Consider the following 22,852-nt stretch of genomic DNA (forward strand, 5'->3'; position numbering starts at 1 on the left):
CCAGCTCGACTATCATTTCCCACAATGATTAATCACAAGGAAACAATTCAATTCCGTTCCCAGACATCTCCTAAATGTTGCCCTAGATAACATAGTTATGCTTTGTGGTATCCCAACACATAACCGTGCCATCCTCAACCATAACAACATTTAGTTTCCGTACTTCACCCAGACAATATAAAATTGGCTCAATACATTCATTTCTTCTTTCATCAACTATCTATCCTTATGACCTTTAAGTGAGATTACCAAACCAGTATAAAATTAATGCTAAGCTATATGCAGTTGTGCTTTGCAGGCAAGTGTCCAAATAGAACTGCACTGAAACCTGACAAACATTGTGTTGATTTTGATCTTACCCACCTGCAGAAACCAAGCAAGTTTCTTGCCTGTATAAAAATGGATCTTGCCCGCCATTTCTAACTTTAAGTTGTATGGTCCTGCAAATGGATGAAGCACCCACCTAAAGTAGGCAACAGCCTCAACAATTTAATCAAATTGGGATCCTATTATATCAACAGGATCTTTATTGCATTTTAGCGAATGCCTGAGTGGGGAAGCCACTGCAGCTTTCCCGCCAGGCTGAGAGTGTCCCAGCAGGAAAATCACAGCCTTTCTTTCCCCACCACCACCCCCGTTACCTCCAGTAAAACCCTCTCAAAATTGTCTTCCCACTAATCACCTATAAGTTGGCGGATGTCCTTGTCTGCCTGATCTGTTCCCACCTGTCCTGGGGACACGTAGACCAGCAGTCATTTAACTGAATGAGGTGAGGTGAGAGTGACTGCCCTTGACATCAAGGCAGCATTTGACCAAGCGTGGCAAGGATCTGTAGCAAAACTGGAGTCAATGGGAATCAGAGGGGAAACGATCCGCTGGTTGGAGTCATGCCTAGCACAAAGGAAGATGGTTGTGATTGTCATCTCAGCTCCAGGACATTACTGCAGGAGCTCCTCAGGACAGTGTCCTCGGCCCAACCATCTTCAGCTGCTTCATCAATGACCTTCCTTCCAACATAAGGTTCTGCACCATTCACGACTCCTCAGACACTGAAGCAGTCCATGTCCAAATGCAGCAAGACCTGGACAATATTCAGGCTTGGGCTGACAAGTGGAAGGTAACATTCACACCACAAAAGTGCCAAGCAATTACCATCTCCAACAAGAAAGAATCTAACCATGCCCCTTGAGATTCAAAGGCATTACCATCACTGAATCTCCCACTATCAACATCCTAGGGGTTACCACAGACCAGAAACTGAACTGGACTAGCCATATAAATATTGTGACTACAAGAACTGGTCAGAGGCTAGGAATCCTGTGATGAGTAACTCACCTCCTGCCCCTCCAAAGCCTGTCCACCATCTACAAGGCACAAGTCAGGAGTGTGATGGGAGTGTGATGGAATACTCTCCACTTGCCTGGATAAGTGCAGCTCCCACAACACTCAAGAAGCTTGACGCCATCCAGGACAAAGCAGCCCACTTGATTGGCACATCCACAAACATTCACTCCCTCCACACATTAGCAGCAGCATGTCCAATCTGCAAGATGCACTGTAGGAATTCACCAAGGCTCCTTAGGCAGCACCTTCCAAACCCACAACCACTACCATCTAGAAGGACAAGGGCAGCAGATAGATGGGAACATCACCACCTGAAAGTTTCTCTTCAGGTCACCATCCTTACTTGGAAATATATCGCCGTTCCTTCACTGTCACTGGGTCAAAATCCTGGAACTCCCTTCCTAACAGCACTGTGGGTGTACTTACATCACATGGACTCCAGCGGTTCCACGAGGCAGCTCACCACCACCATCTCAAGGACAACTAGTGATGGGCAGTAAATGCTGGCTCAGGCAGCGAAGCCTACATCCCGTGAATGAATTTTTAAAAAGAATCAATAGACTTAAAAGGCCCCCTACCTGAAATGTAGGGCAACCAGTGTGATTTGTGTGCGATCCACCCCTATAGGCCTGAAGCCCACTCGGAGTTAATATCAACACCTTCATGTTGATTTGGTAATGTAAACATCAAGGATTCCAAATGCAAAGCAACATTTTCAACTGCCAATAATGGACTATTCTAACTTTCAACTAATCTCAGAGAAAACCTTATCATGCTCATTTTAATTGCTTATGCGCACAAATTAAAACTGTAGCATGCCCAAACAGATTATTTTTCAAGCAAAATCAGAGCTTCCCACTGGAATTTTTTGAAGGTACATACATTTTGCAATACATTCCAACTGGCTTTTGTAATATGGACTGAAAAGCTTGACTTGATAATGCAGCTGTTTATTCATTAAATACAGCCGAAAATTATAATTATTCCTAAAATGCTGTCAGGGTGTACAGAAGACACGATGGGATTGAATCAAATTGGCCAATATTGAATTTGTTAGCTTGATCTTTGTTGGAACACAAGGATTAAGGAAGTGGAACAAATAGTAAAGGTTAATAACCTATGTCAACAAATACTTAACAGGAAATTAATATGAACCATCTTATGTGCTGCATTCTACAGGCAATAAAATGACCAGGAAACTTGCAATTATCACAACACTGCCAGGAAGGCTCTCATTAGGGAATTTTGAAACTTCTTCTCATGCCATGAGTCACATTGTGATCAGGGAAGCAAGGACCTTGAAACAGTGGGAAGATGCACATGTGTAATGCTTATCAAACATATGGGTTGTTTGGGTGCTCTTGTAACAGTGAGAAAGAGCATTTTGAAAGAGTTCATTGGGACTCTGTCCATGAAGGGTGACATCACATTTGAGCAATCACAGAGTTGACCATGCAAGGAATATCCAAGCCCTGATAACCACCAGCTTTGGACACATTAACAGAGGGGTATAAGAAAGGCATACATTTCCTTTGTTCCTTGCTGTACAGCCAGATGTTGACCAACACATCAGAAGTGACATTTGTACCCTGGACATCGGATCAGTGCTCCAGATGTGAATAGAATCTAGTGTATTGTGAGTACCATTCAGAGAACGTGCAACCTTTAGTTTTTCTGTGAGTTAAACTCAGAAGGCCTGGGCGAAACAGACCGGTAGTTTTTTTTCTGTGGGATTGAGGGGTATGACTAGGGACTGTGTGAAAGATTCACTGTGTGAAGCTTTGTGAGTAGCATCCAGACAACTGAATGTGTAAACCTTTGATCTTAGTTCAAATTAAGGCAGGAAGCTAGATGAAACAGCCCAGTCTTTTTAACGTTTTAACCTTCCAGGCAAGAACTGATTGGAAGGATTCAGTTTCTCTGGGCTATTTATAAAATTGAAAGAAATCAGATTGTAAGTGTTGACTTTCATTGATAGGTGCTGCATGATGCTATTCACCTGATCATCAGCTATCAATATGCTAGTCATATCCTTGTGATTTTGAAACATAGTTCAATAAAATTAGTTTGAGAATTCTATAATCCTATACCTTACCAACGTCATTATTTATTCCTCTTCAAGTCTGAATCTTCGTAACAGTTCAATATATTTTGTATCCTTATGATGTCATGGTGCCCTGTCACATTTTGAAAAATGGAGAAACAGCCTGTGCAGGCACAGAATAGATCCACCAGCTAAAACAATTTAAAGGGGATGGTTCTCTGCTCATAATTCTAAAGTCAATATCAAAAAATTACCAAGACATTAGGACCACTGAAGGGACTTTCAAGAAATAGGAAACAAAGATCTCATCTGTTAGGAGTAATTTTAATATAGGGATATTGGAAGAGCTTATATAAGGGTAGAAATTCACCTGAAGGTATTTATTCATAGATCATTACAGTTTCAAAATCTAAATCACAGCATAAAGACACAGCTGCTGAATTGGCATTGCTGCCAAAAGAACACAACACCTAAACATTCATAACCTTCAAGGCTAAGCTTTGACTTCCTTCCTTTCCTTCCATCATCTGCACACAATTTATAGCTGCTTTTGCTTCAGACCTTAAGTTTTGCTGAACTCTCCATATCATAAACAGGTTTTACGACTTGGAATTGGTTAAAGGATGTAAGTATTATTTCAGTGTTGTAATTTCTCAATTAGAATGATAGTTGTTAGCTTCAAAAACATAACAAAAGCATATTCATAGTTTTGTATTTTTTATATTTGGCTTTTCTAAATCATAAAGTGATGGGATATTTATTGAGGATACAAAATATGTATAAAAGAGCCAATAGCATTCTGCTTTTGTCTGGTAGCAACCACAAAACATTTCACATCTCTGCTTACTATGGTCATGCTTCATACTGGTGCCAATTACACATGACTGCTCACATCCTGCTCGCAGCTTGACCCATCTCCAGCATGCACATTATTTGAAGCTGTGTCAAGCACTTCAATAAAGGCAGACCAGCCAACTCTCTGCCTCATTTTTGAAGAAGTCTTAGAACTCAACAGGCTCTCCCAGATGGAGGAAGCAGTCGTGGATACCACTGGAGTAAACAGATTAAGGAGCACTGGCAATGGCGACACTAAGTGCCACATTAAGTAGGGTTTCTGCCATTTTCCTTTAACTCAATCACACACAGAAGCAGCATGGCACGTGGAACTGTATATTGCTGCTAATCAGCTACTGCCTCCTAACTTTCCATACCATGTTGTCTCTTGCTCCTCTACCCTTTTCCCAAATCCTTCTGAAAAACTGGACTCTGCAGACCACGAGAGGGACACTTGCTCCCAAACATTCACACAAAAATTGACACCCAAGAATAGATAGTGAGGAAACAGGGTCTGAACATGGTGAGTCACAGAGCATGAGTGAGCAGCAGCAGCAGTGAATAGATAAGTGGAGAGAAAACTCAGCTTTCTACTTTACCAAAGAGGTCAGGTTTGGGACCCTGCCTCTAAATGAAAACTGCTTTATATGGACTTAAAACTGTCGGAGGTATCAGGAAGCCTGCCTAGAGGCATCTGGCCATTTGTGCTGTGTACATTTATGACTCTATAATGTTTGAGCATTGTTTCAACAATCCAATTGTATGTTATATGGCTCTTGTCCAGTGGCTCTCAAATGAGGGTCCATAGAGACTTTCCATGGGGCTGCGAGTGCTTATCAAGCAAGGTTAGCCCATGAATGAGTGACATGGAAGTGAGAGGCCTGTTTGGTAGGAGCAAAGAGTGCAGTGCACAGTGGGCTGGTTGCCTCACCTTGGACAGTGGTGCAAGTAATTAAATAATTTGGAAGTAAATATCTAAGTAAATACTTATTTTCTCAAAGCATTATTAAATCACTCTTTACACACAGCAATCATTTTTAGGATATTATATAGCATTATAGTTTAGACTGGGGATCAGTGATTACTAACAATTCCATCTGAAACAGGGTCTGTTACCATCAGGTGAGAAATGGTAGAATGGCTCCTCTTTCTTTCCACCCTCCGGCTGACCGCAACAGATGTATTTTTTTGAAAGAATACGCTTTCCAATTCAGTATTTAACTGCTTAAATGCTGTGACTGTAAAAGACACACACATACAGGTTTCCTTGTAAGTTTTAAAAGAAAGGGAATAGTATTTATTGTACTTAACACCTGATCAAAATAAAGTAATAAAAACACTCCCAATTACCACTCACATGTGCATTAAAGAGTTCACGCACAGACACGGAAGTAGGTTATAAAATGAAAGGATGGGTTAACTTGTTTAAGAGGTCAAAAGAGCCAATTGTAAACTGATAAGCTAACTTAGCAGGGGTGTGGGAACCAGGAGAGAATGTTAGAAAGTAATACCTGGGTGCACGGAATGTTGGGAGAGGCAGATAGCACTAAAATAGAAAATAGTAAGTTAATAGATGGAGCCAGAGAAAGGGAGCATGTAATGAAGTCTAATTCAGGGTTGCACTGCATATATGCGAATGCATGTAGTATAGTTAATAAAATTGGGGAGTTACAGGCACAGATTGCCCTGTGAGATTATGATGTTGTGGTGATAATGGAGACCTGGCTTAAGGAAGGGCAGATCTGGGTGTTAAATATTCCTGGTTACAAGGTGTTCAGAAAAGATAGGAGAGGGGAAAAAGGAGGAGGGTGGCATTTTTGGTTAAGGAAAGCATTGCAGTACTGGAGAAAGAGGACGTGTCAGAGGATTCAAGGACAGAATCGATTTGGCTAGAGCTAAGGAATAAGAAGGGTGAAATTACATTACTCAGTGTAATATATAGACCACCAGCTAGTGGGAAGGACATAGAGGAACAAATCTACAAGGAAATTACAGAGAGGTGTAAATATCGTAGTTTTAATGGGGGACTTTAATTACCCGTATATAAACTGGGATAGTGGTAGTGTAAGGGGTAGTGAGGGACAAGCATTCCTAGATTGTGTTCAGGAGAATTTCCTACAGCAGTATGTGTCCAGTCCAACAAGAAAGGAGGCACTGCTAGACCTGGTCCTTGGGAATGGAGTGGGCCAAGTAGATCAAGTGACAGTTGGGGAACATTTAGGGGACTGTGATCATTGTATCATAAGATTTAGGATGACGTGGAAAAGGATACTGGTCAATCCAAAGTAAGAATAATCAACTAGCACAGAGCGGACTTCAATGGAGCAAGAAGGAACTGGGCCAGATAAACTGGAACCAAAGGTTGGTGGGAAAAACAGTTGCTGAACAATAGGCTACCTTCAAAGAGGAGATTTGGGCACAGTAAAGGTATGCTCCCTCAAAAGGGAAGAGTGGAACAGATAAATCCAAAGCTCCTTGGAAGACAAAGAAGATAGAAATTAAGTTAAAGTGGAAAAAGTATGCTTAAGGCAGGTGTCAGATAGCAAATACAATTGAAAACCAAGTTGAATACAAAAGGTTCAGAAGGGGCAAATACAAGAAGCAAAAATGGATGATGAAAAAAGACTGGCAACTAACAGAAACCGAAATCCCAAAGTATTCTATAAGCACATCAATAATAAAAAGGTGGTAAAAAGAGGAGTAGAGCCAATTAGGGTCCAAAAAGTAAATTTACACATAAAGGCAAGAGGCATGGCTGAGGTGTTAAGTGAATACTTCTGCATCTGTCTTTACCTACGAGGCAGATGCTGCCCAGGCCATGGTGACAGAGCAGGAAACTCAGTCACTAGAAGGCTTTAAAATTGATAAGGAAGAGGTGTTGGATAAGCTGTCGGTACTTAAAGTTGATAAGGCACCGGGACCAGATGAGATGCACCCGAGAATATTGAAGGAGGTGAGAGTGGAAATTGAAGAGGCACAGGCAATAATCGTCCAGTGTTCCCTGGATTCGGGGGAAGTGCCAGAGGACTGGGGAATTGCAAACACTACGCCCTTGTTCAAAAAAGATTGTAAAGATCTTCCTTGCAATTACAGACCAGTCAGTTTAACTTGTGGTGGGGAAAATACCAGAAATAATTATTCAGGTTAGAATTAATAGTCACATGGAAAAATGTGGATTGATTCGGAAGATTCAGCAGAGATTTGTTAAAGGAAAATCATGTCAAACTAACTTATTGGAGTTTTTTTAAGAGGTTGATGAGGGAAAGGCTGTTTTTGGACTTCCAAAAGACATTCAATACAGTGCCACACAACAGGCTTGTGAGGAAAGTTATAGGTCATGGAATAAAAAGGACAGTAGCAGCATGGATACAACATTGGCTGAGGTATAGGAAACTGAGAGTAATGGTTAATGGGTATTTTTTGGGCTGGAAGAAGGTTTGTAGTGAAGTTCTCTTGCTTTTCCTGATATAAATGATCTAGATCTTGGTGTGCAGGAGACAATTTCAAAATTTGTGGATGGCAGAAAACTTGGGAGAATTGTAAACTATGAGGAGGACAAGATAAAACTTCAAATGGACATTGACACATTTGTTGAGAGGGCAGATAGGTGCCAGATAAAATTCAATGCGGAGAAGTGTGAGGGGATACACTTTGGTACAAAGAACATGGAGAGACAGTATAAAATATTCTAAAGGATGTGCAGGAGCAGAGAGACCTGGGTATATATGTACATAAGTCATTGAAGATGGCAGGACAGATAGAGAAAGCTGTTTCTAAAGCATACAGTATTCTAGGCTTCATTAATAGTGGCACAGAGTATAAGAGCAAGGAGGTTTTGATGAGCTTATATAAGACACTGGTTAGACCTCAGCTGGAGTATTGTGTACAGTTCTAGGTGCCACACTATAGGAAGGATGTGAACAGATTGAAGAGAGTGCAGACGAGGTTTACGAGAATGGTTCCAGGGATAAGACACTTCAGTTGTGAGAAAAGATTGGAGAAATTGGGACTGTTTTTTCTTGGAGAGGAGAAGGCTAAGAGGAGACTTGATAGAAGATTTCAAAATTATGAGGGATCTAGATAGGGTAGGTAGGGAGAAACTGTTCCAGCTCGTAAACGGATTAAGAACCAGAGGGCACAATTTTAAAGCGTTTTACAAAAGAAGCAAATGCGAAGTGAGAAAAACTTTTTCACACAGCGAGTAGTTAGGGTTTGGAATGCACTGCTTGGAAGTGTGGTGGAGGCAGGTCTGAGTGAGGCATTCAAGAGGGCATCAGATGATTATTTAAAAAGAAACAATGTGCAGGGCTATGGGGAAAAGGCAAGAGATAGACACTAAGTTAAAATGCTTAGATGCAGACACAATGGCCCAAATGGCCTCCTTCTGCACCATAACAATTCTGTGATTCTGTGATCCTGTGGACTGATGACTTGGACTGTTTCAGACTGGGCTTGACAGTCTTTCTGGATTCTGCTCAAGACAATTTAAAGATGTTGATGGATTATTTCTGACCCTTCTCCTGGGGTCAGCAGTTGCTGGGCTGATAATTAAAATACTGCCTGCAGCTTGTGGCCGGTCAAAAAACAGGCAGGGCACACACTTTCAGGATGGCTGGAGTGAGAGAGAGAGTGAGAGGGGGCAAAGTCAGGGCCTTTCTGGTCTCACTTTCAGAATTGCCTGAAAGGAAGCAGTTTCTGAAAACACAAAAAGGGTTAGCTTGCAAATCACGAATTCCTCTCACAAACTGACCAGTTACCTGAACATAACCATAGAAAGCTGATTCCAGATCCATTGTTTAAAAATGATTAGACTATGGCCACGGTGTTCCCTTCTTATCTGGGGTCCATTGTCCAAAGTGATCACGTCTAATGGCTTGGTTTACATCCACACCCAGGTGAATACATAGATTACGTCTGGATGTTTTGAGAATGGTGCAGGAGATGGGTCATTCACACTTGTCTAAGTTGATTGTCTCTGGCGGGCTACTTCTAGACAGTGCGGCATCTTGATGATGGCTTTGTAATTTGCTGTTCAGTCATCTTAGGAGACACTGTTTAAGTCAATTAAAATGCTGTTGTTCAGTCTTTTTAAATTTATCCATTGGTTTCAGCCCACTCAACAAATAAAGTCATTTTCAATATGAAACATGGCTTTATAAGCAGGGTCCTCTGACCAAAGAAATTAGGAACCACTGCTCCAACGGCTATAGTTCTGACTCCATTTAGCAGTTGAAGATGGGTTCCTATAGAGATATCTTAAGCTAGTTGTAAAGAAGATAGTCCTGGCCACCAAGCAGCAAGTTACTGAATTACTTAGCTGGAGCAAAAAGTGGGAGGGAAGGAAGCTTGACAGTTATGTAGGCAGCATTACAATTACCACAAAACCAGTCACAGACATGCACAACATGTTAGTGGTGATTCACTGCTCACAAAGACTGCTGGCTCATTGAACAGTGTTGCAATACCTACATGAGATTGCAATAACAATGTTGTGACTAGCCATCTTTTTTTATTTCTTCCCAGAATGTAGACAATATTGGCACAGTGCCCTGAGAAGGTAACAGTAGACCTTCTCTTTGAACTGTTGCAGTCTTTGCAGTAATAGTACTCCCACAAGTGCTGTGATGGAAGAATTCCAGAATATTGACACAATGGCAATATATGTCCTCTATCTATGCAAAAAGAGTTGGACACGACAAAATAAATTAACAACGAACAACAGAAAAACTATTGCAGAAGCAAAAAATGAAGGAACAGCAGTATGTTAAGTCAACAAAAAAAGCAAAGAAAGCAAATAACTTTACCAATAGCCTGTCAGAACCACCTTTTATCATGGAATAGTACAGCACAGACCGTGGCCATTCAGCTCATCGAACTGCACCATTTTCAAAGAGCAATCCAGATAGACTCACTCCTTTGCTTTTCCCCCAAACCCCTTCAGGTTTTCTCCTTCAAGTATTTATACTATTCCCTTTTGAACGTTACTAGTGAATCTGTATCACCACCTACCAGGCAAGACATTCCAAATCCTAACCACTTGTTAACATAAAGATTTTCCTCATGTCATTTCTGGTTCTTTTGCTAATCACCCTAAATCTGTGCCATCTGCTAATCAACCCTTCAGCCATTGGAAACGGTTGGTCTATTTATTTATCAAACTCTCCATAACTTTTAGCACCACTATCAAATCTCCTCTTAGCCTTCTCTGCTCTTCATTCTTCTATCTTTTCTTTTGAACAAGGGTGGAATAGTTGAAATCTTCCAGGCCTTCAACATTATACCTGTACCTAAGGAAAATTGGAAGATTGTGGTCAGCACCTCTGCAATTTCTACCTTTTAAAATGAATATTCTCCAGTGAACTGGGACACAACTCATGCCCCTGTACCCCACCGCAATCCCTCATACAATCCATGTCAACCCATGCCCCTGTACACCCTTGGCATCTCATATCCTCAATGCCAAACTATGTCCATGTTCCCAAGAACAATCATATCCTCCATGCTAACCTATGCCCCTGTAACCACCCCCATGACCCTTTAGAGCACCTATGCCAGCTTAGTGCCAACTCATGCTAACCCATGTCCCCCACCCTTTGCCCTTACACCTACAATGCCAATTCACACAGTATCCACCTTGGGCAGACATCAGGACCAATTCAGAGATGAGATTAAAGTTCTATACAATAAATTTCTAAGTGTTGATTGCAGATTTCACTATATTGACAAAAAAACATTTTCATAAAAACCTATTTACTGGGCATAATTTTATGGGCCTCCCAGCAGCAGCATTTTCCCATCCTGCATTAGTCAATTGACTTTTGAATGGTTAACCGCATTTGATGGCCCTGCCCCCTGCCACCATACGGCCACAAAATTCCACCCGCTATATTTATATTCCTTCACATAAAACCTTATAACAAGCGTTTCTTTCAAATGCACAATTTCTTATAAAAATAAGCATTGGAATTCATAGCCCCACTTCAATCACTTGTAGGTGTCAATCAAACTGTGAAATGGCAGACATCCTGCTGTGATAATGGATGGTTATGAAATCAGTCATGCAGCACCAGCCCAGTAATGGAAACCCTCCAGCTTATGTCAACAGACAGTGTAAAATACAAAGCAATGATTTCCTTTTATAGCCCAAACATTTTTTTTACAAGATTTAAAGGGCAGGACCTTTAAATGCCTTGACAGGTCCTCTTGACACTTTTGACAGATTTGACAGGTGATTTTGACAGGTCCATTGACAGTCCCATTAAATGTTCAGCACCATTCGTGCCTCCTCGGATACTGAAGCAGTTCGTGCCCATATGCAGAACATTCAGGACAACATTCAGGCTTTGGCTGAGAAGTGGCAAGTAACATTCAAACCACACAGGTGCCAGGCAATGGCCATCTCCAACAAGAGAGAATTCAACCATCTCTCCTTGTCATTCAATGGCATTATCATCACTAAATCACCCACTATCAATATCCTGGGTGGGGGTTACCATTGACCAGGAACTAAATTTGACTAGCCATATACTGTGGCTACAAGATCAGGTCAGAGGCTAGGAATTCTCCTGACTCAGCAAAGAACTGTCCACCATCTACAATGCACAGCTGGATGGATGCAGCTCTAACAACACTCAAGAAGCTTGACACCACCCAGAGCAAAGCAGCCCACTTGATTGGCACCCCATCCATCACCTTCAACATTCATTCTCGCCACCACCGACACACAGTGGCAGCAGGGTGTACCATCTACAAGATGAACTGCAGCTGCTCACCTTCCAAACATTTAACCACAACCTTCTAGAAGAACAAGGCCAGCAGATGCATGGGAACTCCACTGCCTGAAAGTTCCCATCCAAACCATTCACCATTCTGACTTAGAACTATATCGTTGTTCCTTTACTGCCACCTGGACATATGCAAAGGGGTACCTTACCTCTCCAAAGGGGTACCCTGGCTATCCAAAATAATGCACAAAGCTCAGACATGCTCTTACAAGGTCTACTCTGTATACTTTGAGTTTCACACTCCTGGGATACAAAAATCCAGCTTCAGTGGAGGCAGCTGATGATTTAAATGGCCATTTGCCTCAGTAAACCACACATGCGCAAAACAAGAACTGCACCCTGTTATGACATGGCAGATGATATTTGCCAAGCGGATCAAATCCACAAGGGAAACTTAATCATCCAGTCACAACTGTTTTGCAACTTGTATTTTATTTCAAGATGCGTGCCCCGAATTCAAAAGTACTAAGACTATCACGACTTCAGGAGTTATTAAACTTCTTTTAACAAAAGAAGATATTTCAAGCACATACACAGGTCTGCAAATTACTACAATAATAACTCTTAAAGCTCCTAATTAATCTGGCTCCCAGTTGCACCTCCATTAAGGCAACAGTAAAAACAAATAGATTTAAACAGACCCAGGCAAAACAACATGATATCCTGGACAGTGATAATCAAAATGAGTTTCCTCAGCTTTGGTTCCTGTAGACAGCAACTTGATGCACAGAGGCTGGAAGCTTTTCACACTTGTGTTAGATCTTAAAATTCCTTCTCCTCTTACACATAGCCTTGCCTCCTTTATACATATTTTTCCCTTTTTAATGCAAATATGTTTTTGCAACTTTACTTTTCTCATATTAATCTTTCATAATACTAATTTTATCAGTAACCTTTGGGAAAATAAACACATTGTTTAGTTTAGCTTCTTCTGGCTAGGTGTAACATCTTACTAACTCTTTGAAATTCAAACTACTCTGGTTTATCTAAAAATGCAAATTTTTCTTACACCCTGGCATTCTAAAACTTCAGCCACAAATTACATATTTAGCATTTCAAACCTAGCTTCCTTTTGATAACTCAAAACCTCCAGACCAGCTGCCTCCAATTCAATTAAATTCCCACACATGCACACACAAGAACACACACACACACATATATACACAGAAACCAATCCAAACCTATTATTAATTATTAACCCAATTTTACAATAAATCACAATAATATGAAAGTTATTATATTTTCATGACAACCCACAAAAAAGGGATGTGCCATGTTTTGGGGGCAAGGCTCCTGAATTTCAGTCATTTTGCCATTTTCACCATGACAGAGATACTCTCTGCTGTGGCAAAAATCCAGGCCAATGTTTCTTGTGGCTTTCAGTCAGCTGATGTCAAACCAAAAAGGCCAACTCCATGATCTCAAACTTGTTTTAAAAAAAGCTTAACCATAAATAGCTGATCCATGATAAACCATTTTCCACCACTATCAGAAGTTAAAAGCAGCCCTCTTGCATTTCTCTGCATTTTCTTTCCCTAAGCGCTGGAGGCAGAAGGAAGGAGCCTTTGTGGATTTTGCCTTCTCTCAGGGCAGCAACACCAGAGAGCTCTCTGCACAGTCTCCTCAGATGTATTTTCCTCTCAAGTCCGTCTGCCAGATGAGACATATATTGATGTCATCTCTGGCTTCTCAGCTAGATGTAAAAGAAGCAATGGCACTATGTCAAAGAAGAGCAGGGGAATTCTTCCTGATGTTCTGGCCAACATCTATCCCTCAACCAAAATAAATAAACTGGTCATTATCACATTCTATTTTGTCAGCTCTTGCTGTTTGCAAAGTTGCTGCTGGTTTTTCTAAATTACAACAGTGTCCACATTTCAAAACATTCACTATTTTAGTATTCCACCCTCTATTTTCACACCAATACTGAGGTTAGAATTTCATGAACCAACGTCCACCCACTATTTAATGATTTCATTTTAAATTCATTCCTCTTTGTCCTGCTTCAAACCGTTTAATGTATCAAAACCCCTTGCTTATCTAACTCCTTCCTCAAGCACTATTAGCCAATGTTGTAAATCCATATTTGTCTCTTGGTCTCACTTTCAAAGTAAGACACAAACTACAGAAACAGTACTATTTATGTATTTTCTGCACATTTGAAGGTGGTAAATTCTTTTCAATAATGACAAAGATAATGAGATGGCTGGATGATGTGATTGACACAAGCAAAAAGGGGTTTCACTGCATTTCTAGCAAAGTTATGGCAGTGGAGCAGGAACTGCTTCAAGGAAATTCCTAGCTGACATCCCAACATTAATGCTCTCTAATTTTCCAACAGCACAACCAAGAAGAATTGGTAGCGATAAAGGGAAATGTAGGTAAAGGCAAGACTAGAGTAATTTGTTCACCAAATCAGCAATCTTATCAGAAGTTTCCTTTCATACCCTTCCACGCTCATATCCCTAGCTTGCACTTGTAGAGTATATGAGCGTACGAACAAGAAGCAGTAGGCCTTTCAGCCCCTCAAGCTTGCTCCACCATTTAATAAGATCTTGGCTGATCTGAAAATAACCTTAAATCTGCATCACGCCTACCCCCGGTAACCTATCATCCCCTTTGTTTACCAAGAATCTATCCCCCTCTGCCTTAAAAATATTGAAAGACTCTGCTTCCACCACCTTTTCAGGAAGAAAGTTCCAAAGACTCACGACCCTCAGTGAAAAAATTTCACCTCATCTTTGTTTTAAATGGGCAGCCCCTTATTTTTAAACAGTGACCCCCTAGTTCTAGATTCTCCCACAAGAGGAAATATGCTCTCCACATCCACCCTGTCTAGACCCCTCAGGACCTTATTAGCTTTGCCATAAAGCTTCTACTAAACCACACAGCTTTTAAGGAAATTCTGTTAAATTCTGCAGCCATAAAATAACAATTGTATGAGTCTGGATGTTAGAATTGACAAACTTTTGTTACAAATCATTAATGATATAATGACAAAATCATGGCCATAGTACATTATCAATAGCCGACATGTAACAAACTTGTTTCAAATATGCTTTCACTCTTAGAAGCAAGCTGCATAATCAATAACAAACTGCTTTCCTTATTTCTCAAGTAATTCGCTAAACATGATTTTTTTTCAGACCTCATCAAATAGAGCATTTGATCCTGTTCATTATTAAGTCACTAAACTAACAATAAGAAAGCAAATGATACTTACCAAATCAATTATCCCTTTCAAAGCCTGAAATCCTCCATTAACAGGGAAGACATGACTTGGGGAGTCTGCAACTTTTTCCAGCTTTTAAAAATAAAAATATTTAATTTTATAAAACAGTTGAAATAAGTTGTTAAACATTATGATCACTTTTACCCTTTTGATCTTATGAGATCATTAGTCAACCTACTGCTGAAATAAATGTCAAAATCTATTATAAAGTGAATTTCTTTCATATGTTCCAGTATAGCCAAGAGGTGAAGGAAACACCGTTTCCTCAAATAAACATTAATATATCACAATTATGCTATGAAACTATTGCCATGTTTAAATTTTGAACATTCTCATGGAATGCAATATATTGTAGATGTTCAGAGCACAATATTCTGACAGAGACTAGGAACCATAAGGTTTGTCAAGGGTTTTGTTCGGAGCCTGGGAGGGGAAATGAGATTTATGATTATGTAAATGTCAAACAAGGCTTTTAATGATTGTAAAATCAAGCTGAGATATTGATAAGCAATGTAAAGAATTGCAATTGCCATCTGGCAATTTATTAAAATAATGACAACATATTGCTCAAGCGATATATTCTGTAAACTGCACCCTACAGTGAACCTTTCTCTAAGTGATAGTGAAATTAAGATCCTGATCCACAGAGATGAAGATCAGCACACTAAACTAGGGCTACATTTTTAAAAAAGAGTACCCTTGATAAACTTTCATAAAAGCACTGAATTTCACTTGCATTCCAAACATTGCTCCTTTAGGTATCAATCCACTGCCATTGTTCAGAAATAGCTTAACTTAATGTACTGACTGGCTGAGCCCTGACACCCCCAACAACTCTTGGCTTGAAAGTAAACATCTTCTTACAGCTTGTAAATGGATCACTTGCCGACAACTGTTCTTTATTACCTTGTTGCGGCTTGGCTGTTTTTCCTTTTCAGACCAATTTACCTCTGCTCCATTCTCCAAGAGCCTCCTCCAAATTATTTTTCTGTCATCTTTATGTAACTAAGCTTCCTTCAGTGATCACTCTCATGCACCTCCTTACAATCACTCTGGTCATGGGCCACCATGGCAGTCAATGCTAAATGTCTCACAGCAGCACGTAGCTTGCCCCATTCACAGCTCTCTGCAATTTGCTTGAAATATTATGCAAGTGTCAATTCCTCCAACTTCCTTCCCATCATGCTCATCATTTCAATTCCTGCTGTTCTATTACCACCAGCAGATTTACAACCTCTACCCCATCCATTTTCCTCTCAAGAATGCTTAGACTCTTATAAATAAAGCCCTGGATCATTCATGATCTCCTATCTGATGATCCTATCGATAGCAAAGAGGTAACTGAAATTTGGCTCGTTTGCAAATTACATCATACATTTTGTAGAGGCCCCCCCTGTTTTCCATCATTTACCCCACTCTACTTACAGTGGCAATGATGTGACCACCAGAACCAACTTATAGGCCTAAACACCCAGGTCCTGCCCGCTGTGGGAATCGTCACAGACAGGACAGAAAATTTGATGGACTAGAAAAAGGTCTGTTGACTTTGGGAGGATATTTCCGGTTCCCTGGCAGGCAGGACCGGAATATCCCGCCCATAATTTGGTCTCTTCCCTTACTCTAACAACAGTTTCTCTTTCATCAAACAACTCAATCTTTTTCGTCCTACACATCACAGACAGCCAGAGAATTTTACAGCATAAAAGGAGATCATTCAATTCATTGTACCACCCTGAAACAGCACCTCCATCACAACATTCTGCATCCATTCATACCTTTATAAACTCATAATTTACCATCATCCCAAACATAATGCAATTTTCTTTCCTCAATACTTTGCTGTTCTCTCCTCTTTTAGGGTTTGCATCATGAATATTAATTCTTAGTAATTTCAGCCCTCACCTTAATTCTCCTAAGCCCAACCACTGTGCACTCCATATCCATTTTCCAATCCAAACCCAGCCCATGCATCTCCAGTAATAAGACATAGGAGCAGAAATGAGGCCATTCAGCCCATAGAGTCTGCTTCACCATTCAATCATGGCTGATAAGTTTCTCATTCTCATTCTCCCGCCTTCTCCCCGAAACTTTTGATCCCCTTACCAATCAAGAACCTATCTATCTCGGTCTTAAATACACTCAATGACCTGGCCTCCACAGCCTTCTGTGCCAATGAATTCCATAGATTCACCACACTCTGGCTAAAGAAGTTTCTCCTCATCTCTGTTCTAAAAGGTCTTCCCTTTACTCTGAGGCTGTGTCCTCTGGTCCTAGACTCTCCTACTAATGGAAACATCTTCTCCACGTCCACTCTATCCAGGCCTTTCAGTATTCTGTAAGTTTCAGTCAGATCCCCCCTCATCCTTCTAAACTCCATCGAGTATAGACCCAGAGACCTCAAACGTTCCTCATATGTCAAGCCTTTCATTCCTGGGATCATTCTTGTGAACCTCCTCTGGGCCCTCTCCAGGGCTAGCACATCCTTCCTGAGATATGGGGCGCAAAATTGCTCACAATATTCTAAATGTGGTCTGACCAGAGCCTTATAAAGCCTCAGCAGTACATCCCTGATTTTATATTCTAGACCTCTCAAAATAAATGCCAACATTGCATTTGGCTTCCTAACTACCGACTCAGCCTATAAGTTAACTTAAGAGAATCCTGGACTAGGACTCCCAAGTCCCTTTGCACTCCAGATTTCTGAATTCTCTTCCCATTTAGAAAATAGTCTATGCCTCTATTCTTCCTACCAAAGTGCATGACCTCACAGTTCCCCATGTTGTATTCCATCTGCCACTTCTTTGCCCATTCTCCTAACCTGTCTAAATCCTACTGCAGCCTCCCTGCCTCCTCAATACTACCTGTCCCTCCACCTATCTTTGTATCATCTGCAAACTTAGCCAGGGTGCCCTCAGTTCCTTCATCTAGATCATTAATGTAGAAAGTGAAAAGTTGTGGTCCGAACACTGACCCTTGCAGAACTCCACTAGTCACCGGCTGCCATCCTGAGAAGGACCCCCTTATCCCCACTCTCTGCCTCTTGCCAGACATTCAATCTTCTATGAATGCTAGTACCTTGTCTCTAACATCATGGGCTCTTATCTTACTGAACAGCCTTCTGTGTGGCACCTTGTCAAAGGCCTTCTGGAAGTCCAAGTAGATAATATCCATTGGCTTTCCTTTGTCTAACCTACTCGTTACCTCCTCAAAGAATTCTAACAGATTTGTCAAGCATGACCTCCCCTTGATGAAACCATGCTGACTTGGCCCTATTTTACCATGCACTTCCAAGTACTCTGAAAACTCATCCTTAATAATGGACTCTAAAATCTTACCAACAACTGAGGTCAGGCTAATCAGCCTGTAATTTCCCGTCCTTTGCCTCACCCCCTTCTTAAACGGGGGGTTACATTAGCGATTTTCCAGTCCTCTGGGACCCTCCCTGACTCCAGTGATTCTTGAAAAATCACCACTAACGCCTCCACTATCTCTTCAGCTATCTCCTTCAGAACTCTGGGGTGTAATCCATCTGGTCCAGGTGATTTATCCACCTTCAGACCTTTCAGTTTTCCTAGCACCTTCTCCTTGGTAATGGCCACCATACTCACCACTGCACCCCCCACCCCGACTATCTTGAATTTTGGGGATGTGACTCGTGTCTTCCACCATGAAGACTGACGCAAATTACCTATTCAGTTCCTCCGCCATGTCTTTGCTCCCCATTACTACTTCTCCAGCGTCATTTTCCAGTGGCCCAATGTCCACCTTTGCCTCTCTCTTACCATTTATATATCTAAAAAAAACTCTTGCAATCTTCTTTTATATTACTGGCTAGTTTACCCTCATATTTAATCTTCTCCCTCCTGATTTCTTTTTCAGTTGTCCTCTATTGGTCTTTGTAGGCTTCCCAATCCCCTGGTTTCCCACTGCTCTTTGCTGCATTGTATTCTTTCTCTTTAGCTTTTATGCTGTCCCTGACTTCCCTTGTCAGCCATGGGTGCATCTCCCTCCCTTTAGTATGCTTCTTCTTCCCAGGGATGAATTTTTGCTGTGTCTCCCATATTACTCCCAGAAACTCCTGCCATTGCTGTTCCACTGTCTTTCCTGCTAGGCTCATCTCCCAGTCAATTATGGCCAGCTCCTCCCTCATGCCTCTGTAGTGACCTTTATTCAACTGTAATACTGTTATATCTGATTCCAGCTTTTTCCTCTCAAATTGCAGGGTAAATTCTATCATATTATGGTCACTTCCTCCTAAGGTTTCCTTCACCTTAAGCTCCCTTATCAAATCTGCCTCATTACACATCACTAAATCTAGAATTGCCTGTTCGCTAGTGGGCTCCAACACAAGCTGCTCCAAAAAGCCATCTCGTAGACATTCTACAAATTCCTTTTCTTGGGATCCACTACCAACCTGATTTTCCCAGTCTACCTGCATATTGAAATCCCCCATGATGCCCTACCATCCATTCTTAATTAGCACATTCGTTTAGATAATATCACCAACTTTAACTTTAACACCTATGTGTTCTATTGTACTATTGTCGTTGACATCTTTTGATGATCTGCTTCTATCACTGCTTGTTTGTCCCTACAACCACACCCCCCCCCCACCTCTCTGTCTCTCTATCTCTCCGCCCCCCACACACACACCTTAAAACAGCTTATATTTCAGCTCTTTCCTGGACTCGAACTCAAAATCTGTCGAAGGGTCATGAGGACTCGAAACGTCAACTCTTTTCTTCTCCGCCGATGCTGCCAGACCTGCTGAGTTTTTCCAGGTAATTCTGTTTCTGTTTTGGATTTCCAGCATCCGCAGTTTTTTTGTTTTTATCACTATAACCTTGCCTTTCTTATCTCCTGGTGTAGCTTCTCTTCACTTTACTGTATTGTCATCTTTAGACACCCCCAACTCACTTTCTCTTCCTGATCTTTATGTTGCTGTTGTCATTAACATGCATAGCATGCAATTAGCTTCCACATATATGTGGATGACACTTACCTATGGCTCATTATTACTTTTCTCTTGCCCTTAAATACGAGTGTGCTTTCAAATGTTGCCTTACACTATATCCTGGACATGCTTCAACATTCTCCAACTCAACACTGTTAAAGTCAAAGTTATCACCTTTGGCCCTAATCACAAACTCTGCCACTTAGCAATGGACTCAATCTCCCTGCCCATTCACTTTCTCAGTCTGAATCAGTTAATTTGTAATCTGGACATATCATTGAACTGACCTTAAAGCGCTGCAACTACTATATCATCACGACTGCTTGCTTGAATCCCTAAAAAATTGGTACCTCCACTCTAGAAACCCTTACACATGCCTTTGTCACTTCTCGGCTCAATAACCTTCTTGCTAAACTCCCATTCTCTTTTAGCTATAAATTCCAAACTATCCAAACTTTGTCTAGCCTCCTGTCTCACATGAAGTCAAATACTCTGGCCTCACTGACAACCCATCACCTAATGATATTCAATTTAAAATTATATTCCTCATCTATAAATCTACCCATGTTCTTTAAGGTGCTATTTAAGTTTGGTTTTTGTTGATTATAAATCCAGAGAAAAACAAGTAATTTCTACGTTGGTTCGGTGGTTCATCAAATAACATTGATTCTGACTTTAAAGAACTTGACTTTAATTGATTTTGATTTTAAAGTATACATCTATTTTTCCTTCACTTTTTAAAAATTGTTTTAGCAACTACACTATATAAGGAATAGAAATTGGCAGGTACTTCAAAATCCACAATCATGTAACACTTTAATGCAGAATTTACAGCCTTCAAACACAATGGCGCCTCTTACTTAACAACGAAATTCATTACTCACCCAGCTGGCATAAAAGTTGTAATTTTTATATCAATGTAATCAATAAGCCAGATTTTAAAACACTTCAGTTTTATAGTGCGTCAGCTTGGTAAATGGGATCTATGCAAGAAACCCAATTAGTGATCTAATGATTAATCTCATCATAATTGGAATCTAGAACATTTCCACTGAGAAAAGGTACAATTATGCTCTTTTGAAGAGAATGAGGCACAGTGGGAAATGCATCCAGCAAAAAAATCTTCAAAGACATATTCTCACATAAATTCGGTACAGATCCAGACCACACATTTACTAGGATGTAAGCCAAATGTCAGTATAATTTACCAACCAATTCTAACTTTGCCAGCTGGCACCCTCTTCCTTCATTTCCTGAATCAGACCTATACTTTAGTTGACCATTAAAATGCATATGGAAGCTAAATTTAGCACAGAACCAACACTTCCGTTTTAAACTTAATTATGTCCTTATTTTGTCCTAGTTTTTCCACCATTCCATTCACTGTACAAGGATATATTCTTCCAATTAATTTTCTCCACTTCCAAAGAATTTCAACTGTGCACTTAAAATTCATAACATTATTTGGTAAAGCCAAAATCATTGCCAAAATTGTTGATTTCTCGATAGGTTTCATGTCCTTTCACAGACTTCTATTGATTGAATCCTTTTCCAAGCCATGATGAGCACAATGTGGGGACATAAAAAATCGCCCTTTTAAATTGTGCTAGGGAGATAACCTGATAACTCGTGACTGGCAATGTTATGAGTGAATCATATCTAGCAGTGCAAGCGAGAGATAAAGATGTCCCATAGGTCCTCATTATATATTCTGTTTACACCACGTTCTTCTTCTTCTCTAGGTAGCATCCTCAATTATTCAAACATTGCCAAAACATGGCTTAGGCTGTGATTTTTACTGCGGGGCAGGGCAATGAGGCAAACCCCAAATTTCACAACTTGGAAATTTCCTGACTGGCTGGACCCACCTCAGTAAAAAGTATCCAGAATCGTGTAATTTTCGCTCGTTGTGGGGACAAGTGTGGGTGGAGTCAGGCCCGACAACCCTAGAAACAAAGCGTAGGAGGGCACAGTGGTGGGACGTGCAGTGGCGGGCTGGTTAGAAGGCCAGCCTCTGCTCTCTGGGGCTTTGTCCCATTCTTATCAGAAGCTGTTAGGCCCTCTAGTCCTCACTCCTCACATACCCATGTCCCCTCATACCCTCCATGCCAAGTCAACGCGAACTTAGGTACCCCACCCACCCAAGGTCCCGCAAATTGTAACTTCCATGGGCAGACCTCAGGGGCCTTGTGGAGATGAAAGCTTCTTAACTAATTAACTTCTAACAACTTAATACAGCTCTCACTCATAGTGAGATAGTGAATTAAACTCCCATTTAAAAAAAAACATTCAAAGCTGCTAAATCTCAAGTGGTAACTTTCTTCTCAAAACAAATTTCCATCCAGACCCCACATCAAAGACAGCTAATCCTTTAATAGCCTCTTTTACCTGCCAATTAAACTGTGAACTCAGAACTCACTGTTATGATAACTGTCGCTTTTTAAACTCAGACAAGCATTGAAAATAACATAATAATAGTCCTTAGGAAAATGTCAACAAAAAACTCTATCTAAGCTGCACAGCCAGGTTCCACTGTTTCTTTTTCAAACCTGCAGAAGGTGGCCTGTCAATCAAATAAATTCTGCAGAGGGTGTTTTTTAAACTCTCAATGACAGCTGCAGCCTTTTTAAAAAAAAAGTTTGAAGAGCAGGGAATTTAAA

General features: G+C 40.7%; 1 protein-coding gene across 2 annotated transcripts in view; it reads right to left on the minus strand.

Moving 5' to 3' along the window:
* The window catches only part of antxr2a (ANTXR cell adhesion molecule 2a), a 311,452-nt gene that overhangs the window by 238,334 nt on the left and 50,266 nt on the right, over window positions 1-22,852 (minus strand). For both annotated transcript variants that reach the window (XR_005943132.1, XM_041188750.1), the window contains exon 7: window positions 15,230-15,310. Coding sequence is in view for 1 of the 2 variants with exons in the window: in XM_041188750.1 (XP_041044684.1) it covers window positions 15,230-15,310 (81 nt within the window). In the remaining variant the exon portion in view is untranslated. The remainder of the gene's footprint in view (window positions 1-15,229; window positions 15,311-22,852) is intronic.

Source organism: Carcharodon carcharias, chromosome 1, assembly GCF_017639515.1.
Source record: "Carcharodon carcharias isolate sCarCar2 chromosome 1, sCarCar2.pri, whole genome shotgun sequence".
Lineage (NCBI taxonomy): Eukaryota > Metazoa > Chordata > Chondrichthyes > Lamniformes > Lamnidae > Carcharodon > Carcharodon carcharias.